At 41.3% G+C, this 23517-nt stretch overlaps 1 protein-coding gene across 5 annotated transcripts in view; it reads left to right on the top strand.

Moving 5' to 3' along the window:
* The window catches only part of IKZF2 (IKAROS family zinc finger 2), a gene marked incomplete at both ends in the record, with an annotated part of 101220 nt that extends 78863 nt beyond the window's left edge, over nt 1-22357 (top strand). For 2 of the 5 annotated variants that reach the window (XM_079539383.1, XM_079539380.1), the window contains 3 exons: nt 9699-9836; nt 16486-16629; nt 21633-22357. In XM_079539383.1, coding sequence (XP_079395509.1) covers nt 9699-9836; nt 16486-16629; nt 21633-22357 — 1007 coding nt within the window. Of the gene's footprint in view, nt 1-2203; nt 2312-9698; nt 9837-16485; nt 16630-21632 lie in introns of all 5 variants that reach the window. The other 3 variants (XM_079539382.1, XM_079539381.1, XM_079539379.1) reach the window with 2 other exon arrangements.
* Nucleotides 22358-23517: the final 1160 nt, after the last annotated feature.

Below are 23517 nucleotides of genomic sequence, written 5' to 3'. Positions count from 1 at the left end.
CAGCTTTTCTCTCTTTCAGCCCAACTAGATGCTTTGCTTTCCTGTTCTTTTACTTTCTTTTGGTTTAATTTCACACCCATATTTAATTTCCTTTCATTTTGTCTGCCTTTCTTTCAGCCAGGATACACTTTCTGAAACTATCCAGAGCTTGTATTGCAAAACTAATCACACCAATAAAAGAAACACCCTAAAATCCCACATCATTGCTCCCTCCCTCCCTTCTCATTATTTCAACTGACCAAACCTAAAAAACTCGAAGGAACTGCAAGTGCTCTGGCAATGTCATTATTTGTTTTCTGCTCTACAAGAAAATCTAGGGAAGATATTGAGACTAACAGGAATTGCTGGATTTTACAACCCGAAAGAGATTAATGTAACCTCAGTGTCAAACACAGATACTTGATATGTACAGGCTTGCACTAGAACAGAGGCTGTCCAGAAGCCTGTGTTCATTTCTCAAAGATCCAGTTGTTCTCTAATAGCCAGTTTTCATGTTAATTTTTGTTTTGCTGAGAATTGTTCTCATCAAGAAATTATCCTGATTTTTTTTTTTTTTTTTTTTTTTTTTTTCCCCCCCCTGCTAAATGCCATGGCTGACTTTGAATGTGGAGCTGTGAATACCAACAAGTGGCAGCATGATTGCAGAACTTGGGTGGTGGAAGGCATGGTGGGACAGGAGCTATCTATCCAGCTCTTGTGGTCTTGGATTCCTTTGCGTGAATGAAGCCGCACTAAGTTCTGTGTGCTGAGAAGAGCTGCAGGAGCCTTTTCAGCAGCTGGCGGCACAGCGAGGCTCAGCGCTGTTTGCTTATTTCCCTGTCTCACCCTTACTTCAAGCTCTTCTGTAATCTAGTGGTAAAATCTATGTCAGGCATGTTGGCAGAGAACTACATATGTGAGAGGAGTCAGTCCTCATTTGACATCTGTGCAAGAGATGACAAAACCCATGCTTGGACAGCAGGTATTTAGGAGGCTAACACAGTGGCACAAACCACGCTTGTTCTTGGGCAATTGGGAAAGTAGGAAGAAAAAATGTTCATGTCCCAAAGGAGCCCATTAGTGTTGCTGCCTGACCTGTTTTTGGAAGCAAGGTTCGCTTTATTGCTGGCCTTGATCAAAATAAGTGAAAACTCCCAGCACCAGTGGTTGGGAAAAGCACAGGAACTGTCAACATTATTTCTTCCTTGTTGCTATTATCTTTATGACAGCTTGCTGCTAATAGTCTACTTCCAAAACTCTGTTTATGGCATTGACAAGAAAAGAAAAAATTTACTTAAGGGAAGCTGGAGCTTGTTCATCAAATCTTCTGAAGCAGACACAAAGCTGGAAAGGGGTCAGGTGCAGAAAGAAAGAGGTTTTTCTCATGTAGTGGTGTGTATGTGGAACTCACTGCCATGGGATGAGAAGGAATGATCTAGAGTTATAAGGGCTTGTTTGGTGTTTTTTGTGCAGGAAAAATAAAACTACTTCGTGCTATAGTGGAAGTTAAATGTCAGGTATTCTCTCCCCCTTTATTTAGATACTATAAAATAAGTGGTTAACACTACGTTTGGCACTGCTTGCTTGAAGTAATTCAAAAGTTCTGTTGACTTTATAATGAAATGCTAAAGGGCTCCTGCAAGATATGCAAAGGGGCTGCACTTGGAATAACTGAACTGTAAGCAACTGATGTAAATTGGCTTCGGGAAATTACTTCCATTTACCCTGCCTATGAATCTGGCCCAATGTCTGTGCTTGTTTTACCCAAAGGGGAAAAAAGCAATAAAAAAAAAATAGAAAAAACACAAATGAGAGCTTCTCAAGGGAGTGTTTGTCCAGCAGCATTCCTGCTCTGAGCTGAGGTATCCACACCCTGCGCTGGGCTGTGAGCTGCTCCTCTCCCCCTGGAGCCCGCTGCTGCCTGGCATGACTCCCACTGAAGCACGGGGAACCCACTCTTGCTCCTGCTTAGCTGTGCCACTGCACAGGCAGGGCAGAGGAGGAACAGCAGAGCCACCTAAATGTGTTCTCGTTGTTCCTCTTTGCTGTGCTTCTGGAGCAGGTTTAAACTGAAGAGGGTATTTTGGAAAGCTTGTTACATAAACTGATGAATGCTCCACATATCAAGTCGACTTTAATATCATGTTAAAGGTCTGAAGTGGAGTGGAAAGTACAGAGCTAGTAAATGCAGTTAAGATTTAACCTCCATCCTGCTTCCACCCAGTTCCAGGTATAGAGATGGCACTGCAGGAGGAGATTCCTGTCCAGAGCAGACCACTGAACTACAGCAGTGAGCTCCTGTATATGTCGCAGGACCTCTTACCCTCTACAAGTGAGTTGCAGTAAGCCTAGCTGCCTTTAAGTGATTTTAAAGCTGGCAAAGTGATAAAAGCGCCCAGTTATTTGTAGTCTTCCTGGTTTTTGCTAGTTTATCTCACCACCACGGTGCTACTTAAACACGTGTTTCTTTTTAATAGTGTTTAACCGTTTCAGAATCCTTGTAAAATTTTTGAGACACCCCTGCTAAGTGCCAGGGGTGCGTGGAAGGTCTGGGGCACGTTGCTGTGGCACGAGGACACTGGGCTCACAGCACAAGAGCAGAACAGCTGTGCTGAGACTTCCAAATGGAGGGGAGATCTGAGAGCTCTGTTGCCATTAATACCAACTGAAGTGAGCGTCAGCTCCTTTCTGCTGCCTTTGAAGCTCTTATTTTGAAGGTAAGAGAGTTAAGTCAAGAGAAGAATGTGATGAGAGCTTCTGTCTGTTGCAATACATGTTTTATGGGACATGAATTCAGATCAAGTAACCAGGGATTTTGTCCTTTTCAGAAATAAGCACAACGTCGGTGTCCTTTACCTGCATTTTACTTGATTTAGTATTTCATTTGTTAGCATAGTTTCACTTAAACAAATAGACTTTTTTTTTCCATTTTCACACATTGTTCCACACAGATGCAGCATGCAAGCCTTCAAAGGAACCTGCTTTTGTCTGTGCTCCAAAGGAAGAAATTGGCATGCAGACTTCTTGCTTTTCTGTTTTTAATTTATTTAATGGGTGCTGAGAGACTGTGACAGGATGGTTTGGTCTGGATGGTTAGGGAGATTTCAATAATTGTATGATAGTGCCAGTGAAACAGGAGTTTGTTTGTTTGTTAAGCTTCTAGCACAAAAACTACTGCCTACTTATTTATAACCCTCGTGGCAGATTGGAACATTATTTTATCTGTAAAACTGTGCAGATCAGTTAATAAATAAACACAATCTGATGAATCAGATTAAATAGCAGAGCCAATAACTGCTAGAAACTGTGAGATAAATCATAGTGAGCTACTAAAGAAATAAAAGGCTGCAGGCAGTACCTGAAGGTACAAATAAGGATCCCAGTGCTATAGCTGTTGTACTCTTGATTTACACTGCACTCTGGCCTGTGTGCATTATATACAAAGGTGTAGTCACTTGGAAGTTTGCATCGATAGGTATGTTTGCTTGTCCTCTCTGTGTGCACACGTGTATTTGTAGCATGGATGAAGTCCTTGGAGCTTATATATCATCTATTTTATACCATTTGCCACAGAAGGAAGGGCTGAGCATCAGGAGCACAGCGCTGCTCTGCTAGCTGCTTGTTGTACAACACCAAAAACAACTGGCAGGTAGACGCAGGTGTCAGGCAGCTGTTTTGTGCTCTGGAGATATGTACTGCACAGACAGGTGTGCCTAGAAAACAAAGGGTGTGTAGGTGTAATGTTTTGCCGTTGTTTTACTGTGTGCTGATGTACTACAAGCGTACAGAGGTGTTTTGCTACTAGCTGGCTAGGGCTGCTGTAATAGTACAGGGTAGCTGTTGACAGAAATAACTTTCCATTGACTGCTGCTGTACAAAAAGGGCAAAAGGTATTTCATTTGCTGGGAGGTTCACACTATCTCAAATAGTTGTGTATGTATTGATAGGCGATTGATTATCTGTACTAAGAGGCTGTGGGCTCTGAGGTCGTGAAGTGAATCAAGTGAACTATTTCTGTTGTTGTCCTGCTGTATTTTGAGTCCACTGAGGATTCTAAAGTGCCCGGAAACATCCGGAAGCACAGACCTTTCTGGTTGGTCTCTCCTCTCCTGCATGACCTGCTGAACCTGTCTGTTCCCACAACCTCATACACTCTAGTATTTGGCCTAAAAGATGAAAAAAGAGACATCAGCACTCCAGGAGGTCCACAGCAATCCCTGCATCTCTGTCAGAAGTCAATCGTTAAGAAGTAAACCACCATCTTCTTCTTTCTAAAAGTCAGAAAAAGCAAAACATATGACTTGAACTCCTCCAGCTGTTGGAGGTGGCAAAGAGCTGGAAGAAGGAACTCTTGTAAAGTTACCGTAACAAGTTGTTACCAACTTGTTACCAAGTTGTCCTTCCTCCCTTCCTCCCCATCAAGCAATCGGAGGAGGCTTCCTTTCAGTGAATCTGCAGCTTATTAGCAAGCAGGCCTTTTATTTTAGAGCTGTGTTAAAGTCCAGTGGTAGAGCAGAGTACTTCTGTATTTATCTGCCACTCCAGTGCAGAGACGTTGGCACGTACCCCAGGTGTTGCTGCTCCTGTCAGAACTGACAAGCATTAAAAGATTACAGCTAAGTTACCATAACATGAATATAGAATGGGTTATTTCTGAAAATCAGGCTGCTTTAAGTTGTCATAAGTTGAGCACTCAAAGATGGAGGTGCTCAAGGCTGAGTGTCACAAGTTGGTGTGTCAGTGTGCTCTGCAGACTTACGTTAGATGTTTACATCTTGTGACCTCTGAATGCAGGTTGGCTTGGACAATATTGGATTAGCTGTGGGACTTGTTATTTCTGAACTTGAGTGCGTGTTGATAATTTTGTGTCTATATGTAATCTCCTGGGCAAAAAAATATAAAAAAAAATTAAAATGTAAAAAGAAAAATCAAAGAGCCCTCATGAATTTCAATGAACACATTTACAGTCATTAAGCACAGCAGCGAGATGCAGCATCAGAGTGGGAGGCAGTTTCCTTTGTAAAGCTACGTGCTGCTCAGAGCCAGCATGGGATTAGGTCTCACTTTTTCTTTTAATTAATTCGTTCAAAAGTCTATTATTTATGTAAATATTTTGTGTGAGAGGCCTTGGGATAGGCAGCTCTGGGACACACGAGGTGTTCTGTTACATTACAGCTGTGAACTGGATGGACTGTGCTTCATCAACGCATCTCTGCTGCCTCAGTTCTTTTGGCAACATCTAAGCACTACCCCAGTCCTCTGTTTTGTCTTCCATGGCATTAAAAGCAATGGAAAAATCTAAAGGGCATCCTACGTTTCTCTGGGCTGATCATTTCACAGCCCAGAAGGATACCATGCCTGCAAGCAGCCTAATACGCCACCAACTTTTTTCTCTAATTTGATTTTCTTATTCCCACTTGAGCCTCTACTCTATGCCATCCTAAATATCTCCTTCTGCTCTTTCATGCTTGCTCCCATATCTAATAAAATCAGTGTATTAAGTCCTTAATTTCTCAATAGAGATATGGACCATATTTTTCTGTGTCTACCTACTTGTGTGAACTCCACCAAATTAGCCTCTGTGTCTCTCACAAAGTGCCTGAATTCATTTACATGCTGAGAAGAAGAGAATTATTACCTTAATCGTATGTATGAATAATTGAAGCATGGGAAATCAGTGTAACTTGCCTGCAGTCACAAAATTTGTAGTGTAACTAAGAATTGAACCCTAGGCTCCCTAGTCCCAACCTAGGGCCTTAATCATATTTCCTGCTTTGGTGTTAAAATTTGATCTTGCCATATTAAGCCCCGTTCAAGGCTCCTTTGTGGTAGGTGCTTTATTATCTGCAGAGCATCTCCCATCCTGGGCAGTTTCCAGTCTGATAGAAAGCTCAATGTAAAGGCTTTATAACATTTTAATACTCTTGCACTGGAGGACCCAAGCAATGCAGCTGTAGTAATGCATTTTCCTGGGTGAGCTGTGCTGTTAATGTCTGAGCTGGACAGATAGACAGGAAGGAATCGTTCTCCAAGCTGTTGCAGAGGAGAGTGTGCTACCCAAAGCAGGGAAATGTGCAAGCAGTCAGTTCTGCTTGCTGAAGCCAGGGAATATTTGCCATTGGTGTTAATGGAGGCAGGGTTTTCGCTCAATGAAGAGCATCGCTGCTCTTAACCTGTTCCATAGGCCTCTCTCATGCTGAGTGCTCGTGGCAAAGTATTACCTGGGATGCCCTGTGATTTCCCTTTGACTTACTTTATATTCCGCCATGCACTCCCATCTCTTTTGAGAACAAAATGCTGCGTGAATGCCTTACGGGCTCTTTCTCTTTCACTGACCTTCTTTTATGACTTAAAAGCAGTTTCCCTAGGCCCGAGTCTGCTTTCTGTCTTGAATATTGACCTGAGTGTTGCACCATCTCATTGTTGCTGCATGCACACTTCTCAGCTATCAAAGTTCACCCACAAGGACTCCAATATTCCTTACTCCTGAGCGCTTTGTCTCCTCCTCCTCTTTCCAGACCTCCCTGCGTGCAAACATTTTCGTTTCACGAGCAAACTCCGTTGCTCTGTGAATTTCAGCGAGTGGTTTACCTGTTTCATGGTAAAAAGTCTACTTCAAATTGAAATGTCTTTTTTCTGTGTAACTGTCATAATATTTTCCATTTGAGGCTGAGACTCCACTGTGGGTTTTCTGTGCCACATTGTCATCTGTATGAATCTGAGCTTAAATGTGTGGAAACTCTGACATATAAGTAAGAAAAATAAGGTGTGTTTTTTGTATTCAAGTCAGCTTTTTCATAGATATGGCCGCTGGGTTTTACCCAGTGCCCTGGTCTTTCCCAGTTCAATGACAGATTGAACATTTCTCAAGATTTTGGGCTTGTTTGCATTCACTGTATTGTGTCACTTTTATGAGAATGAGTGATGGTAATTTTCTATCTAAAGGTGATACAGGATTAATTACCCCAAACCAGGGGCTTCCAAACCACCTTTCCTAGGTACCACTGCCATTGGTACAATGACACGGAGCGCCAAACGCCATGTCTGTGTGACAGGGTCCTTGGTCAGGAGCTTGGAGAAACTAGCTTACAGCTGAGCTGAGCACTGGATGGCTCCATAAAGAATTCACTGAAAGAGCAGCCTTTGGTGTGGGCTTGAGAAGGTTTTTGGTGGTTATAGCGCAGTTGAATTCTGCAAAGACCAGGACCTGTGCCCAGGAGCACAGCTGTTGTTTTGGGGGCAACTTTTGACTGTTAACTTTTATTGACTATACCTTCGCTGACAAAGGCTGAAATGTTTCTTGGCAGCTACGTGGTTTAATCTGGTGGTTTGTTACGTGGAACAAAGTGCGCCATTGAGAAGATCACTGGAACTGAGTTCTCTAAGACACCTTTACATCTTTATGTTGTGTAGCACAAAAAATGGAAAAATGTACACCTGCTGGCAATGTTCAGATCCACAAACATGTATTTTTTTATCATGACTTATTTTGATAAGTGCAGAAGGGAAAATATGTGACTATTTCCATGTCTTGCCATTTGTCACAGCAGCGAGGTTCTTAAAATCCAGACCGTAGCTGCTTCCCCTGCTAGCTGCGTTCATCACCAGCTAGATTGTGAGCATTGCTGGTGACTTGAACTACTGGAACCTGTTCCCACTGGGGGCTGACTTGATCGAGGGCACAATCCAAGTTGCAGTTGCTTTGTGTAATTTTATAGAATAAATCAGTTTTTCCCTGTGTCGTGTCTAGGCTATGATGTAATTACATCTGTTGAGAAGGGAGAGTCGGGGGACCAACTTCTCAAACGAGCCCGAGGGAGTTACGTTCAAGTCTGCTGAGTTGGAATTCCCAAACTTTGCTCTCCCCTGTCGTGTTTGAGCGGCTTCCAGTTGTGTATTAGGCAACGTGGCTAACATTTGTCACCTGTTGTTTATTCTCCTGTCTTCTCCCTGGAGGAAGGAGTTCATGTGCTGGAGTATTTCTTTCCCTGGGGAGTTACGTACCTTGAAATTTGATGGGATTTGGGTAGCTGTATGTCTCAGGTATCACTGGGAAAGGTCTCAGCCTTGTTGTCTAGGAATAGTTTGTGAAATAGTTGCAATGCAAGTAGCAGCGATTTGAAGAGGAGTAATATTAGCTTTTTATTGTTTAATTGATTTTTTTTTTTCTCCTGCAAGCTGGTAAGATAATGTGTTTATCTGTATTAGATGATAATATATTTAATTAATAGCATCTACCTCTTGAGTAGCTGAAAGCAATCACACATTTCCTTTTCATCTTATGGTTCACCTAAGACTTTGAAAGCCTGGCGTAGTCAAACAGGGTGGTCTAATTCAGCCCTGCTTTTGGATCTGTTAGCTTAATCCCTTCAGCTGCTTTAGATTTCTTGATTTGACACCAAGCTAACACAAAAAATTTCCTGTCCAACTTCTTGTTGGCTATGTGCATCCTCCCACTGTGCCCCCTACATCTTCCCCCCAGCACTGAAGCAGCCCCAGGTCTGTCATACAATGGTAGGAAGGTTGCCTAGGAGTGACAATGTTTGTCTGTCAGTAGTCCAGCTTGGATTTCATTAAGTAAATGACAGTGAAAAACTTTCAAGACTGGGACAAACCCAATAGAAACATGCATGTTATCCAACAGAGGATATTCTCTATGTCTTTGGATGGAAACTAAAATTCTTACCTAAGATTTTGAAAACTCTGTCAAGTTTGACTTTCCCCATCCCTCAGCCAGCTCTGAAAATCTCAGCCTGTGGTGTCTTCCTGGACTTGTAGCACTGACTTAATAGCTCCTTAGTTATTAGAGAATAAACGATTGTGTTCTTCAAGTTGGAATTATATTAAAAACCTTTATTAGCATGGCTTGGCAAACGGTACTTCTGGCTAGCTTCTGGCGTTGGGTTAGACTGCTCTTGTGGTTTCTTAATGACATGCTATGAAAGGGATGTACTTTATGGGAATCTGGTGCCAGGTTTTGCGTGTGTTAAGAGTCATTTGCCATTTATTCATTTTGCTCCCGAGTGAAAAGCGCACATAGGAAAATGCAGTTATATCTTGTATGCATCTGCCTTGATTTTTGTTGTACTCAGCTTTTTTTTTTTTTTTCCTTGGTTTTTTAAATATTATCTGGTCTCTGTGAATTACGGGGGACAGCTTAGCTCTGACATGGAACAGGGGCCGTTACCAACGTCACTTTGTTGTCTGTGTTTTGTATTTTTCCGAACCTTCCCTTGGTAATTTTGGCAAAACTGCTTCTCTGAGAGAACTCCTCTGTGCCATGAGATGGGTTTCCCCGGCTCACAGCAGAATTAGGCCACTGGGGCAACACAGTTTTGTGAAAGCAGCTGCTCGTGCCATGGGCAAAACACCTCAGAAGTTTCTTTCCCACGAGACTCAGTGACACAGAAGCAGTGCCGGGATGTGATTCAACTGTTTGGGTTGTTTTGCCCTCTTGTTTATTTGCTTTACGATGAGCAAGTCCACCTCTTGTTACTTCTGCAGATACCATGCATTAGTGTGAACAGCTGATGGAGCCAAGTACCCAGTGGGTGGGAGGTGTGTGCGTGGGGGAAACGGGGCTGGGAAGAAGGCATGGGACTTGAGTAACCTTTCTTAGTTGTCTTTCCATCTCGAGAGCAGTTTGCTGTGAAGATGTGATGCTGGTAGCATAGGTGGGCTGCTGTGGATCTGACCAGACACTCTCATTCTCTCCGCAGTGGGGAAGCCTCACAAGTGCAACTACTGTGGCCGGAGCTACAAGCAGCGCAGTTCGCTGGAAGAGCACAAGGAGCGCTGCCACAACTACATGCAGAATGTGGGCATGGAGGCTGCCGGGCAGGTCCTGAGTCACCACGGTGGGTGGACACCATGCCTTGAGGTCACTCACGCTTGGAGCACATCTTATGGGGGTTTTCCATCTGTTTTTCCTCCTTCCTTTGTGCTTTGCATCGCTTCCATCTAATCTATTGCTTGCACTCCTCTGGCAGGAGGAGAAAAGATGATTTGAAGTCCCCACTCTGGTTTAACAGCATTTTTTTTGCTGATTTTTTGAATTTGGTATTTCATTTTTTAGGTATATGCATGCAGACATTAAAGTGAAGTGGTAAAGACACCAGTACAAAGTTGCCATAAAAACTAAGGAATGTATGAATCCCCTTCCTCTCCTTGGTGAAAGTGACTGGTGCTTCTAAGAAGTAAGGGTGGTAGACATACTCAGAGGTCATTATTTCTATTCCTTATAATAATATATTATATAAAAAAAAATAAAAAGGAAAAAAGGATGTAAAAACCTCCAGAGCAAGGTGAAGTCAACGATGATGATGAAAGTAATTATATACAAAGAAGTTAATGCATTTGCATTTGTTAGTGTTACTGTGCTAACGCTACATGTGTTAATATACAGAAATACTGAAGATTGCCAAAATTGAAAAGCAAGAAATGTCGAAGCCTGAATTTGTGTTCAAACATTTCTGTAGCTATTGGTGTGGGAAACAAGCGTAACATCTGACTGCAAGGTTGTAGGTATATTTGTAGTGCCAAATGAAAAGAGTTGTCTGAAAATTATTTTCATTCAAAATCAGTGCTTCAGGCACTCAATGTCTTGTAACTTGTAAAAATTAACTGTAGATATTTGGCACTCAAAGTACTTATAATTTCTTATTGTGGAGGAAATAGAAAAATATATATATACTTTTTTCCATTTCGAGTAGAAAATGCCACAAACATGAGAATATCAAGAAGATAGACAGTAGGTAAATGAAAAGGGGAAAGAACTTTTTTTTTTTTTCCATTTTGCTTTTCATTGTAGAGAATAGTCATGTGGCGTCATTTGGAAATCAATTATGTAGAAGTTCTGAAAGGTCGCTTCTAAAAACCTAAAAAAAAAAAAAAAAAAGCCAAACTGAAATGAAATCTATTCAACCTTTCTACTATGGACTATGTTTTGGTGGAAAGGAAATCACCAAAAATTTTAGAACACTCTACTGTGAAAATTTCACATCTATTAAAGCATATAACCCCAAATGTTTTTACAGCTCTATTAAGTAATTACTATCTTTTCAGATGACTAAAATCAAACCTTTAAAATCTAATGGATGACTTCAGAGACCTTGAAGTTAGTGATTATCTGCGTTAGGCCTGACTTTATGCGTGCGAAAGTCAGTAGAAAGACTCATCTTAGGGCTTTGCTGCTTCCAGGTACCCGTTCTGCACTTGATGGAGCACTTTGCTGACAGTAGTAGTTCAACCGCATGCTCCATTTTCAACCAAATATGTGCTCTTCCCTCTACAAGGGTGGGCCTATCTGGTTAACCAGGTAGCTGATGATACCAGCCTGCATTTTCTTAGGGAAATAACAGTTGGCCAATGGAGGTATGACAGTAGGAGTCTTTCAGAGATCACTTTATGGAGTTTTTTCCCAAATTCTGCTCAACTTCAAGATTTATTTTTCACTAATTTATTGTAAATGAGTTTACTATTGTTAGTGTGCTTCTGAGGAAATCTAAAGCCTTTTCTAAGCAGCTCAATGCTATGACAACAGGGGTAAGTCTTTAACCTCGTCCAACCAGAGAAGTTGGAGTAGCTGACCTTGCACTGATTTTTCTAACAGTCAGAGTTAAACCAGTGGAAACCCAATATGATAATCCATTTTATTTACAACCTGACTTTGCTTGGGTTTAAAATAGGGATGTTCAGACAATCACTTCATTTTTATTTATTTATTTATTTATTTATTTTCAGCAAAATTAGCTTAAAATAACACTTTGAATTCAACCAGTGCCTATTTCTCCCCTTGGCAAACGTAACTAAATCTCTCCTGGCAAATGTTTAAGGGACTTCACATCCTGGCAGTTAGAGGAGGTACGGTGATGGCAGTTGGCAGTGACGGGTAGTTCTAGATCCAGGTGGGTGCTAGTGATAAATCTCCCCTCACATCCCAGTGCTCCCCCCTGGGAAGCTCAGTGTATGCTGTACAGTTCTGCTCTAAGTCCATTCTCCAAGGAGCACAGAGGCAGCAGAGAAGCATTGCACAGATGATTACTCTTTTCCTTGCTTAAAGTTAAGGCTTAGGCTAACACTGAGGAATGCCTCAATTTTCTTCACTCTTGTCTTACTTTGAAAGGATATTCTTGGGGTCGAGTGAATATGTGCTTTGGAGATACCAATTATTGCTTAATTTTGCATCATTAATTTTGCCTGAGCTTACCTGGCCCTCTTTCCAAATACTTTGTGAGGACTTTGGTTTTGCTGCGTGTTTTGAGGCCTGCCCAGCTGAGATCAGTACCTTCTCCAGCCACGTGCTGCATGAGTTACTTGGATCTGTATGCCTCTGGAAACGTGGCAGAGGAACTCCTGTCCAATCCTTTAACAGCATAACGTGAAGAAAAGGTGGATGTGGGGATGTTCTCGTTCCTGCTGGCATCCTGCTTTTAGGGTGTAGGTGGCTGTGCTGTGTCTCAAACTGTTATGGCCAGTGTTTCAGATCACTCTAAATTATTGTTGCAGAGGTTAATTCCAGTGAAGTTGCTTAGCCCTTTGAGAAATGGGAGCTTTTCAAACATTGTACTCTGGTTGATCGAATTATAGGCACGCTGCAAATATTTGCTTTGATTTGAATTATCTTTGCCTTGCAGACGGCTGGGTCACCTGACCAAAGGCACAAGGGGAAGTGAGAGGCAGGGAGAGGCTGGGTTCAGCATGGGGGTAGGAATGCACAAGTTCCTGGCGCTGGGTCTCCCTCCATCCTCTCTCTGAGCTGCCCTTCCTTGTGGCTGGGGCCTGTCCCCAGCTCAGCACAGTGGCTCAGTTACGTGCTGTCTGCTGCAAGAGAGCTCCTCTGATGTTGTCAGCCATTCTCAGCTAAGAAGTTCTGGCCCTTGAGGTAGAAATTAGTGTGTGGTCTTCTAGCTAGCGGTCTGTTGGGGTGATGAAAATGACAGCCTCTGAAGGCAGTGTGTCTGATGTTTGCATTATCGAATAGGGAGAAACACTCAATGCTTTTCACTCATATATATATATATATATTCATCTACACAAAGCAAAAAGTCCAGGGAAATGCTTAAAATAAAGTGGAGAAAAATGCTCTATTTAAGAGAAGGAGAAAGGAGCTTGGCCTTAGGCTGTGAGAGGCTCAAAGGCCAACTGCACACAAAATACACAATGACCCTGTGTCCTTTCCTCTTGCTTAGTTGCTTAAAATGTAGTTAAAATGCTTGTCCCGTGGGGTACTTCACACCAGGGTCTGTGGGAATATATCCTGTCAGTTATTAGTGCACACACATACACTTTCTAAAATAGCAATATTGTGAACTTAAGAAAGGAAATTGAGGGTGATGGGGTAATACTAATTTATACCAGCTGAGACTTAGCACACAAAAGTTGTCTGCACACAGAAGTATTTATCAGCAAAACACATGCTGGGCAACTTTTTGCCTTTTTTTTTGCCTTTTTTTTTTTTTTTTTTCCCCAAATTCTTTCCTCACATGAAGAAGAGCATGAATTTATTTTTTTTTTTTTTAACAGAATGTTGTGGTTTCTTATAAATGAGGAAGACAAAACTGAATAATATCCTCACAACCCTAACCCTGATGTCTTCAGGAAAATAAAGACTTTGTTCTGGAGACCATCCAAGTTTGCATATTGAGAGTTTGAGCTTGAAAACACCATTTGATGTTAACTGCAGTTGAGGACATCAGCTATGTCAGGGAGAGTGAACATCCAGCAATGCACTCTGATTACAGAGTGAAAGCATCCTTTAACAGAAACATTCTCAGTGTTGGGCTTTTAATGAGCTGGATGCATTGTTTTTGGATTAAAAGTCTTCTTGAGGTGACACCATAATTTCATAGGTTAAAATAAGTAGTTGTATCATAGCTACTTATGACATGTCAGCTGTTCTTCCAGCTCCTGCTACCCAAGGTAAAGAAGCACACCTAGGCTATTCCCATTTCTCCTCCTTCCCAGGAAATCTATGTAACATTGCACATCCTGGTAACTTATTCTCACCTCAACTCAAATACTGGTGGGGTTGAGTGGTTATGGAGATGAGTTCTGAGGCAGGAAGTAGTTTACAGCACACGATACAGAAAAGAAAATGTTTTTATTGGTGATGGTTTTAGTCTTAAAAGTCCGAGCAGAATTTTTGCCTGATTCAGAGAAGAACAGGTGTCTTTTTTAGCACTATATTTTTTTCCTATTTTGTTCTTTTTTTTCTTCTTTTTTTTTTTTTTGTGGAAGAAAGGTTTCGAATTCCATCTAGGAAATTTTGCACACGTATGCCCAAACAGTAGAATTATTTCATTATTAATCTGTATAGGAAATACAAATGTCACTAAATTTTGGGCTTAATCAGATAGCTATGGAAGTAATTAGGCTTTCAATTGGTTTTGTGGGCAGGTACAGTCCTACAAAGGCAGCAGGTCATCATGCGAGATATTTAGAGCCCCCTGCACCTCCTTAGGTTCCTACTTCAAGTCTTGTGCATCTGGCATGCCAAGGGCTGCAAATTCTTGAAGTGGCACTCGTGTCCAAACCTGTCCCATCACAGTGAGGACAATTACAGCCACTGAGCAGGAAACCAGGGTTCTCACACAGTTACTTGTTAAGCTAAGAGGACAGTCAGACACCAGTTGCTAGTGAAAATCAACAGCTGAAATCATTCCTTTCTTATAAAATCTCTATGAATACTTGAATAGAACTAGTGCAGATAACTCTGGACAAAGAGTGTTTGCACAACCTTAAGAATTTAGCCATATCACTGATAATATTTCAGACCTCCCACACTGCACTGGGAATTACTTAGGTCACTTGAACACTACATCCCAGTTTGTTGCAATGTTTGATTCGTTTCATATTTATGCTTTTTATTCCTCTTTCACTGATGCCAGCAGGACTGCCTTGTAAATGAGAAACTATTGTGTTTCTCAGGGGGAGCATCCTGTACAAATAAAAAAGCAGCACAGTAAATCATTTTATAGCATATGGGAGATTCTAAAGCTCAAAGTACTCAGCCTGCTCTAGCAACAGAGGCACAAATGGAATCAAATGAATAAATTGCTATGTTTTCTTATTATGAATGTCTGAATTGACAAGTTCACCTGAGCAGATACTCTGTTTTGTGATTGCCTGGTATTTGCTCTTCCTTACCAGAAAGAAGGCAAAGATGAGGCTTTTAACACCTCATTTTTCATGTATTATGTGCTAGCAAACAGCTACATGTTTAAGAACAGATGAGTGATTATTCTGTATTAGGATCCCGAAGGCAGTCAAGTTATATGGGACGGAGGAAAGCAGGCTGGTGATGCTCATTTCACAATCACAAAGAAAAGGTAACTGAATGAGAAATGACACCAGAGGCTGCAATAGAAGAGTGGGAGGGAACTAGCAGAAGATATGGAGGTTGGCCTTTCTCTACTACCCCTGAAATAGCAGCTGTGACTTCACTGGAAGATGTACCTAATGCAGAGAATGGGATGGGACACTCACAGCCTCCAAATCACAAGAACTCTGGCAGATCATCTCACTTCCTTTTTCTCTGCTATTCATTCTCAAATAATTTTTTTGTCATACCTTAACCATCTCATTAGCACACAGACAGTGGTTGATGATCCTTCTCTGAGTTCTCCTGCTACTTTCTAAAGAAGAATGAGGAGCAATATGCTGCTGGGCAGCGGGAAGAGCTACATCTGGAATCACACTTGGCATGTATTGTGGATGACTCAGGCTTTCTGAGCTTAATTCTCAGCGTGGTACCACTGACCCTTGTGGTGTCCATAAGAGGTTGCAAAAAGTGGGAGGAGAGATGCAAAAGACTTGCATTTATTAATCGTTGGGTCCCCTCTGATGAGAAAAAAGCTTTAGTTCGGAAACTTGTTAGTTTCTTTCACTGGTTCTAAAGGGAAACTCCATATAATGTTAATCCTGCAATTTCAGTGCAGTGTGTGGTGAAATTAGTCTCAAATATAGAAACAAAGGAAACCTTAATAAATACGGTCTTCGTTTTGGAAGCCTCTGTCTTAGGGAATGCAAAGCCATTGTATGTTTTCTAGTCATTGAGATCAGTGTGATAAGAAGATAAGAATGATAAACAAGGTGAAGTGATATTAAGTGAATCCACAAAGATAGCCATGAAGTTACACTGGTAACATGGGATCATGCTGGAGGGAGGAAAACAGAAAATGTGATCTACAGAGGGAGTTTTCTGAAGTGCCATGCACCGGTAGTTCTCTTTTCTCCTCAGTGGGACCTTCTGTATTCAGAACAAAACAAGTCCTTTATTATACATCAAGTGTAGCTTCTGCAAAATGAAATGTTCCCCAAGACAGGCGATGGAAAAGTGTGGCTCTGCCTGCTCAAAGGGGAGTGCAATCTGAATGCCCACTGTGTTCTTGCATCTCGCTTTATTTTGTGTTGCTCTTCTTGCACAATCAGCAGAGCTCAAATGTTTTGTGTCATCTGTCAAGTGTAGACCAGACTTGTCTGATACAATGTTTTGGTTTTATGTAGTACCTCCTATGGAAGATTGTAAGGAACAAGAGCCTGTGATGGACAACAATATTCCTATGGTGCCTTTTGAGAGACCTGCTGTTATAGAGAAGCTGACAAGCAACTTGGGAAAGCGTAAAAGCTCCACCCCACAGAAGTTTGTGGGTAAGCTTGAGATACGCCTTTTATTATTTTTAGAGTGTAGCTGTAGGTTGCTAGTAACTTGTGAAAGATAGCCCAAAAAAAAGAACAAGGGGAAAGGTAGCACTCTCAGAACATGATTGTGGTGGGGAGGGGCAACGGTTGAGATGGGTTAAAGCACAGCAAGAAATTCTGAAAACAATAGAATTAGTTTTGCCAGTCCAGACCATTCAAAAGTGAGGTCCCCATAATAATAAAAATGACTTAGAAAATCCAGAGCTTTTTACTGTGCCTTAAGTCTGTTTTGTTTTGTTTGTTAGCTTTCCCGTGACCCTTTGTCTTTTTGACAAAGGCTTGTCATCTTTCCCTCTCCTCACTCAGCAAGTAAAAATGTAAGACTCGTGTAATTATCTGCCTCCATATGTGTGTGTGAAAAAAAAAATTATCTCATGACTTGTAACCTGTAATAATTCTTGAGAGTTAGCAACAACTGGTCTGATAAAACCAGCATAAGGAAGTAAAATCACTTTGCTTCTGTTAGAAGAAGCGCTTGCTCCAACTGCAGTGTTCTGCACCTGATACATTTCTTAGCGAGTGAATATAAAACAGTGTCAGATCATTTTTGATTACCAAATTTAGAGTCCCAGACCCAGAATTCCTACTTTGCTTTGTGTCTGGACGTCTTAAAATTCGCCAGGTCGTAAAAGAAGATGATTTAGCGGAGGATTGTTAGAGTTGGGATGGTACAGTTAGGTTGTGGTTGGACTTGATTTTTAAGGTCTTTTCCAACCTGAGTGATTCGATGATTCTACGGCATGGAAAATGTTACTGGTGTTGAGTTGTAGCTTGAATCTACTTTTCACAATCACTGAGGCACTGTTGAACTTGTTAGGAGGTGAGGTAGGACAGAGTTATTTGGGCTAAGTATGTGCTGCTAGATGCTGAGCTAAGGTAATATGTGTTTTCCCCACTCACTCCCTAGAAGGACAACATATAGATTTTTAAGGGTGTTGTATACTCATTCTGAGCATACAACTGAGGACACCTACGGGGAGAGGATTGAAGGACTGTAGGCAATTAAGACAGCCATTAGGAAAAGTCATTGCCCCTTGGCTAAACGGAGATTCAGGCAGATTTGTTAAATCACTGCTCAGGATGGTTTTAAGCTAACCACATGATTTTGAATTGTAGAGGGCTAACAGCGTGCAGCATCTCACCTGGGGCCACTGACACACTGACCTGACTGCTCACAGTCAGCTGGCCATCCTAAAATACGAGTGCTAGATTTCTTCCATGCACCAACTAAAGAATTTTCATGTCCTTTCTTTTCCAGCACCTTCTTTGACAGGGTTTGGTAAGAAGTAATCCAACCCGTGCAAAGAATGCTAGGAGGCATCAGTTTCTTTTCTATATTGTTATTAGTCTTCCTGAGATAAAAGCTTAATTCTTAATTTGTTTTCTTTGAATGGTCTGAAATGAGGTACTGTAAGCTGGTATGAACTGGAGGGTGTGTATTGTGTTTTAACACTGCTGTGATGCAAGTTAGGGTTGAAAAGGCTGACAGCAGGAGCAGGACTCTCTACTGACAAACCAAATCCAGCTATAAGAGATTGTAGACATGGCAGATTTCCATGGTGTTGTCTTAGTAAGTGCTGTGCTTCCCTGCACATTGTGATCAGCGGTGAAATAGTTGTCTGTGCTGACATTTAAATTGATGTGCTAGACTTCAGACCTCTTACAGCCCGGAAAGGAAGCAGGGCAGTTCACACCTCACCTTTTTTTTTTCTTTCTATTTTCCCCTTTAGTTGTGCACAGACTTAGGTGTAATTATATTTGCAGTACCTCTTAAAGGTTATCTTTGCAAGGGTACACAATTCATCGGCGAGGGTGTGGGGGCCCTCTTCCTTCCTCCTTGCTTTGGAGTACTCATGCTGTTGCCATAGGCAGTATAGTTTTGCATGTTATAAGTGTACCTCACAACTGAGTGGTATAAATAAAACCACTTTCTGGGAAGTTGCAAATGGCAGCCTCTCTTTTAGACCAGAAAAGAAGAGTCCACTCGCCTGCTTATGATCATACATTGTTACTGTCTTGAAAGGCAAACTTAGCAATTGGAAATCCCTGCATGAGATACGCTGTAGCTTTATGTTATTTTCTTAAGTAGGGTATACTTCTTCATTGTAAGATGAAGTTGTTTCTTTTATAAGATTTATCATCTTGGTATTCCATTTTTCTGAGGCTAGGAATTCAGAGTTCTATGTGACGTGCAGCTTTTTATCCAGATTCAGCCATAGAGGAAGGTGTCCTCTTTCATATTTACTGTATCTTATTTTTCTGCCATTTCTGATCTTTCCTGGCATCAGTGTCTGAGCTGAAAGCCAGCAGAGCCTGTGCTTTGCTACCTTTCTTTTTCACAGTGACCTCACTTTTCTTCCCATTTTCTCCCCAGTGAAATACTGTTCAACTCTATCAGGAAGAACTTGTAATGGTTCTCTCGATTGCAGGAAATTTTCCTATGCATCCATCGGGCACCCTTCCAAAACTACTTAATGGTGTTTATGAGAAGGTCATGTAAGCATGAGCTCAAATCTTTGCATGCTACATCCATCGATGCTTTACTGCTCTTTCTGATCAGCAATCTCCAAGGGTCAGAAAGAAACTTACCCAGTGGTAAATACTGTAACTGACTTTTCCAGGGTTTCTTATGGCTTTCTCCAGAGTGTCAGATGTTGCAGTTGCTGTGGATACCTGACAAAATGGACTGCAGGTATCACAGGACAGATGTGACTCTGACCCTTGAGCTTCAGAAACCTGTTTTGAGTGTCACAAGATGATCCACTGTAGAGAGTGTTTCTTTTTCCACTCGAGTAATGTAGGACAAGAATATGCAGAATGTAAGCATAGTTTGGAATGAAAATGTAAAATGATTAAAATGATTAGTTAGTCTTAAGTATAGGTTTGGCTGAAGAGGAATTAAAACTGAAAACTATGTTAGATTGATTTGCTATTATATCTTCTGAGCTCTGTATCTTATGTCCTCTTCACCCCACGTTATCATTTATTTTACTTTTATGTGTGTCATGCCATTTTTTAAGGCTCTGACATCTTTGAAACATAATTAAAGGAATGAATAATTCAGGTCACTGGCAATTTACTATTTATTCTGCTGTCTGGTGGAATCACTAAATGCGGAAGAAAAAAAGGAATCAAAATGATGTCTGCATCATTCATCCAAGCCATCCATAAAGGACAAGCGTTATTTCCTGATCTCTCTAGTCTACAAAGGATTGAGACCATGTTTGGAGAATGGATCAAACTCTTCCCCCGGATCCAGTTCCTTGTTCAAACACAGGAGTGATAGGGGTGACCAGAGCAGGTGACAGGGTCTGATGGGCTTTGCCATTTTCTTTTCCTTCTCCCACCATGCCAAAGACACCACGTGCTTCCTGCAGCTTTCTTCCCAGCCCACCTGGGAAGTAGCTGCTCCATTTCAAGTGGAACTGGACTGCTAAAATGTCATCCATGCTATTGGCAGCAGGACAGCCATAATTGTACTGAAACGAGGATGTCTGGCAAGAGTCATCCTTAAGCCATGTTAAACAACTAAAGCTGTGACAATTTGGTTTTTCTGTATTTTTTTCCAAATGCCTAAAGTATGACAAAGAAACAGTTTTCTATGTTATATTTTCTTTCTATGAGCTGCAAGAGTAACACAGCCAGCCTTAGGGAAACATATCGAGATATATAAATATGGTATCTAATCACAAGCACACGAGCAGTACTGCTGAAGAGACCAGGAATATTCACGTGCTTTTCTTTAAGCTTGCATTTAATTACCTTGCTAATCAGGGCTAAGTTTCCAAGCAAAAGGGATGCATCATCTCCAAAGATAACCTGATCGTTTCACAGGTAATGTACAATTATTTCTCTTTGTGCATCAGTTTAAGATAAGCCGCACTAAATGGAAGGAATTATTATAGCCTAAAATAAAATGCTGAATGATAGCTATGTTGAAATGTACTAATGCTATTTGGAAGAGATTTGGGATTACAGTTCTGTTTATGATGGTTTATACATACTTTGTTCCAAGCAGTTTTGGCAAAAGGTAATAGATTTTTTGGGTTTCTTAGTTCTTGGATAGCCTAACTAGTTATATGCATTGATTCCCTGAATTAATTAGCTTACACCATTGAAGAAAAGTGTGGTTTTATGTTCTGAGGCAGTGAAAAGTAACAAAGACAGTGCAAACCCACCAAAATTATTTATCAGACTTTGTAAAATCATTTTAAAAAATGAACTGTTAACTAATGTTCACGTGTGTGAATACATGCGGGTGAGTGTATCTTGTATCTTAGACATATGGTTATGCATACAATCTTTTCTGTTTAATTAAGAGAAGTTATTTTATGAACTTTCCTTTTGCTGACTCTCTAAAGCCATCGCTGCAAAAGCAGTGCTGCTGCGCTGTGTCCCGATGTAAGCAGCTGCAAATCTGTGAACTTCAAAGGAAATCTGTATCTGCATCATAACTAGCTGTGACTAGCTTAACCTACCTGCCTGTGGTTGTGATTGCATGTATCTGTAATGCCACTGAAAATATGTGAATTTGGACTCACGCAGTGATGAATCAGTCAGCTTTCATCGTCATTCTAAGTGTGTTTATCCTATGGCAATGAAGGTCACTTCTGCCTTTTGCCAAATGAAACTGAACTATTTGTGTGATTTACCTTTTGTGTTTTCCTGCCTAAACTGATGCAGGGCTTTTTTGTCTTTTTTTTTTTTTTTTTTTTTTTTCTTTCCAATTGGGAGTAGGTATTTTCTTATTAAGGGGATGAGCAGCAGAAGTACTTTACCTTGAACAGAAGGTGTCAGGTGCTCACATTATTTGCTTCATTCTATGGCCAGCTTTGGACTCTGGAGTGCCTTTTGCTTCAAGCTGAGATTTTCTGTCCTCCTTCATCCCTTTTACAGTGAAACCTTGGAGTGACTGCATGGATTTTTCTCATTCATTTCCTCTTGTCCCTTAGGTGAAAAGCTCATGAGACTTGGCTATCCAGATATTCACTTTGATATGAACCTATCCTATGAGAAGGAGTCTGAGCTGATACAGTCTCAAATGATGGACCAAGCCATCCACAATGCAATCGCCTACCTTGGAGCTGACTCACTTCACCCCCTGATGCAGCACACGCCAAGCACAATTGCAGAGGTGGCTCCGGTCAGCAGCTCACCTTATGCTCAGGTCTATCATCCTAACAGGATAGAAAGGCCCATCAGCAGGGAAACAGCTGACAGTCACGAGAACAACATGGATGGCCCGATCTCCCTCATCAGACCAAAGAGTCGAACCCAAGATAGAGAGGGCTCCCCTAGCAATAGCTGCCTGGATTCTACTGACTCAGAGAGCAGCCACGAAGACCGCCAGTCCTACCAAGGAAACTCTGCCTTAAACCCCAAGAGGAAGCCAAGCCCGGCTTATATGAAGGAGGATGCCAAGGCTTTGGATGCCACAAAAGCTTCTAAGGGCTCTTTAAAGGATATCTACAAGGTCATCAATGGAGAAGGGGAGCAGATCAGGGCTTTCAAGTGCGAGCACTGTCGCGTTCTTTTCCTGGACCACGTCATGTACACCATCCACATGGGCTGCCACGGCTACCGGGACCCGCTGGAGTGCAACATCTGTGGCTACCGAAGCCAGGACCGCTATGAGTTCTCATCGCACATTGTTCGAGGGGAGCACACATTCCACTAGGCCTTCTCATCCAAAGGGGACTCTTATGAAGTAGAAGAACTGCACATGAAGAAATACTGCACTTACAGTCCCACTTTTCCTCAGACATTGAGATGCCTGTTTTGTTGTTGTTGTTGCTGTTGTTGTTGTTGCTGTTGTTTAATTAATATTATTGTTAACCTTATTTTTTTGTGGACTCATTTTCATTTGCTTTGCCCGGCTTAAGAATGGAAAGAAGGAAGGGGAAGGGTAAAAAGGGGGGGGTTGTCGTTGCTGTCACTTGTTGGGGAATGACCTGATGTGTTTCTTGTGGGAGCTGAAAGGCAGTCTGTTTCTGTCTCAGCTGTATATCAAGTCCTATTTTGGGATGTTGCTCAACCCTGCTGGTGCTTTAAAGTCTTGACGAGTTGCCACTCATTTGTAATTTCAGACAAACAGAAACATTTCAGAGGAGAGCCTTTTTTTATATGTGCAGATATGGTGTGGGGTTTCAGTGGCTGGAATTCCTTATTTTGCAGAATGAACAATTATTTTTAAATGAAAACTGCTTAGGGATTTAGGAGCATCAATCAAAATCATCATTCCTTTCAAAATTACTTTCTAGGGTGAGCTTTTTTCCTGGATGCAGTGTGTACTGCCCCTGTAGAATGTAAAGAAAAAAAAAAGGGGAAAAAAAAAAAAAAGAAGAAAAAAAGAAAAGAAACGTAAGTCTTAACACTGTACTGCATAACAGCAGCTTAGTTTCATAAGTCTGAGGGCCTTCTGTGGTAAGTCTGAGGCTCTGCATTTTTATTTTCCTTAACTTACAAAGCACCTTTTTTAGAATTGTTGATTTGCTGTTACTCCATGCCTATGTGTTGACTCACTGGCTTCTTAGAGACCCTTGGGAGCCTTAATTATTTAGATACACCCTATGGTTTAAAAAAATCTAATTTACAAATAATGTTTAAACTTGCTTCTGGGACCGTAACTGGCCTAGGAGTGGGTGAGAGTCTGTAGTTTACTCAAGAGGTTCTGCTGCTCTTCTAAAATAGTTTTATTTTAAAATGACAGAGTTGAAAATAACAAAAGTACTACTAGCAAAGTGTTCATTTAATATAATTATATGTCTATATACACCTATATAACTACTTTCTCATTCTATTGTCACAGTGTTAACCTCTAGGCAACAGCCTAAACTA

Source organism: Tetrao urogallus (genome assembly GCF_951394365.1).
Source record: "Tetrao urogallus genome assembly, chromosome: 8".
In the NCBI taxonomy this organism is placed as follows: domain Eukaryota; kingdom Metazoa; phylum Chordata; class Aves; order Galliformes; family Phasianidae; genus Tetrao; species Tetrao urogallus.
The sequence above is the reverse complement of the archived record's forward strand: the minus strand, read 5'-3'. Positions and strand labels throughout refer to the sequence as shown.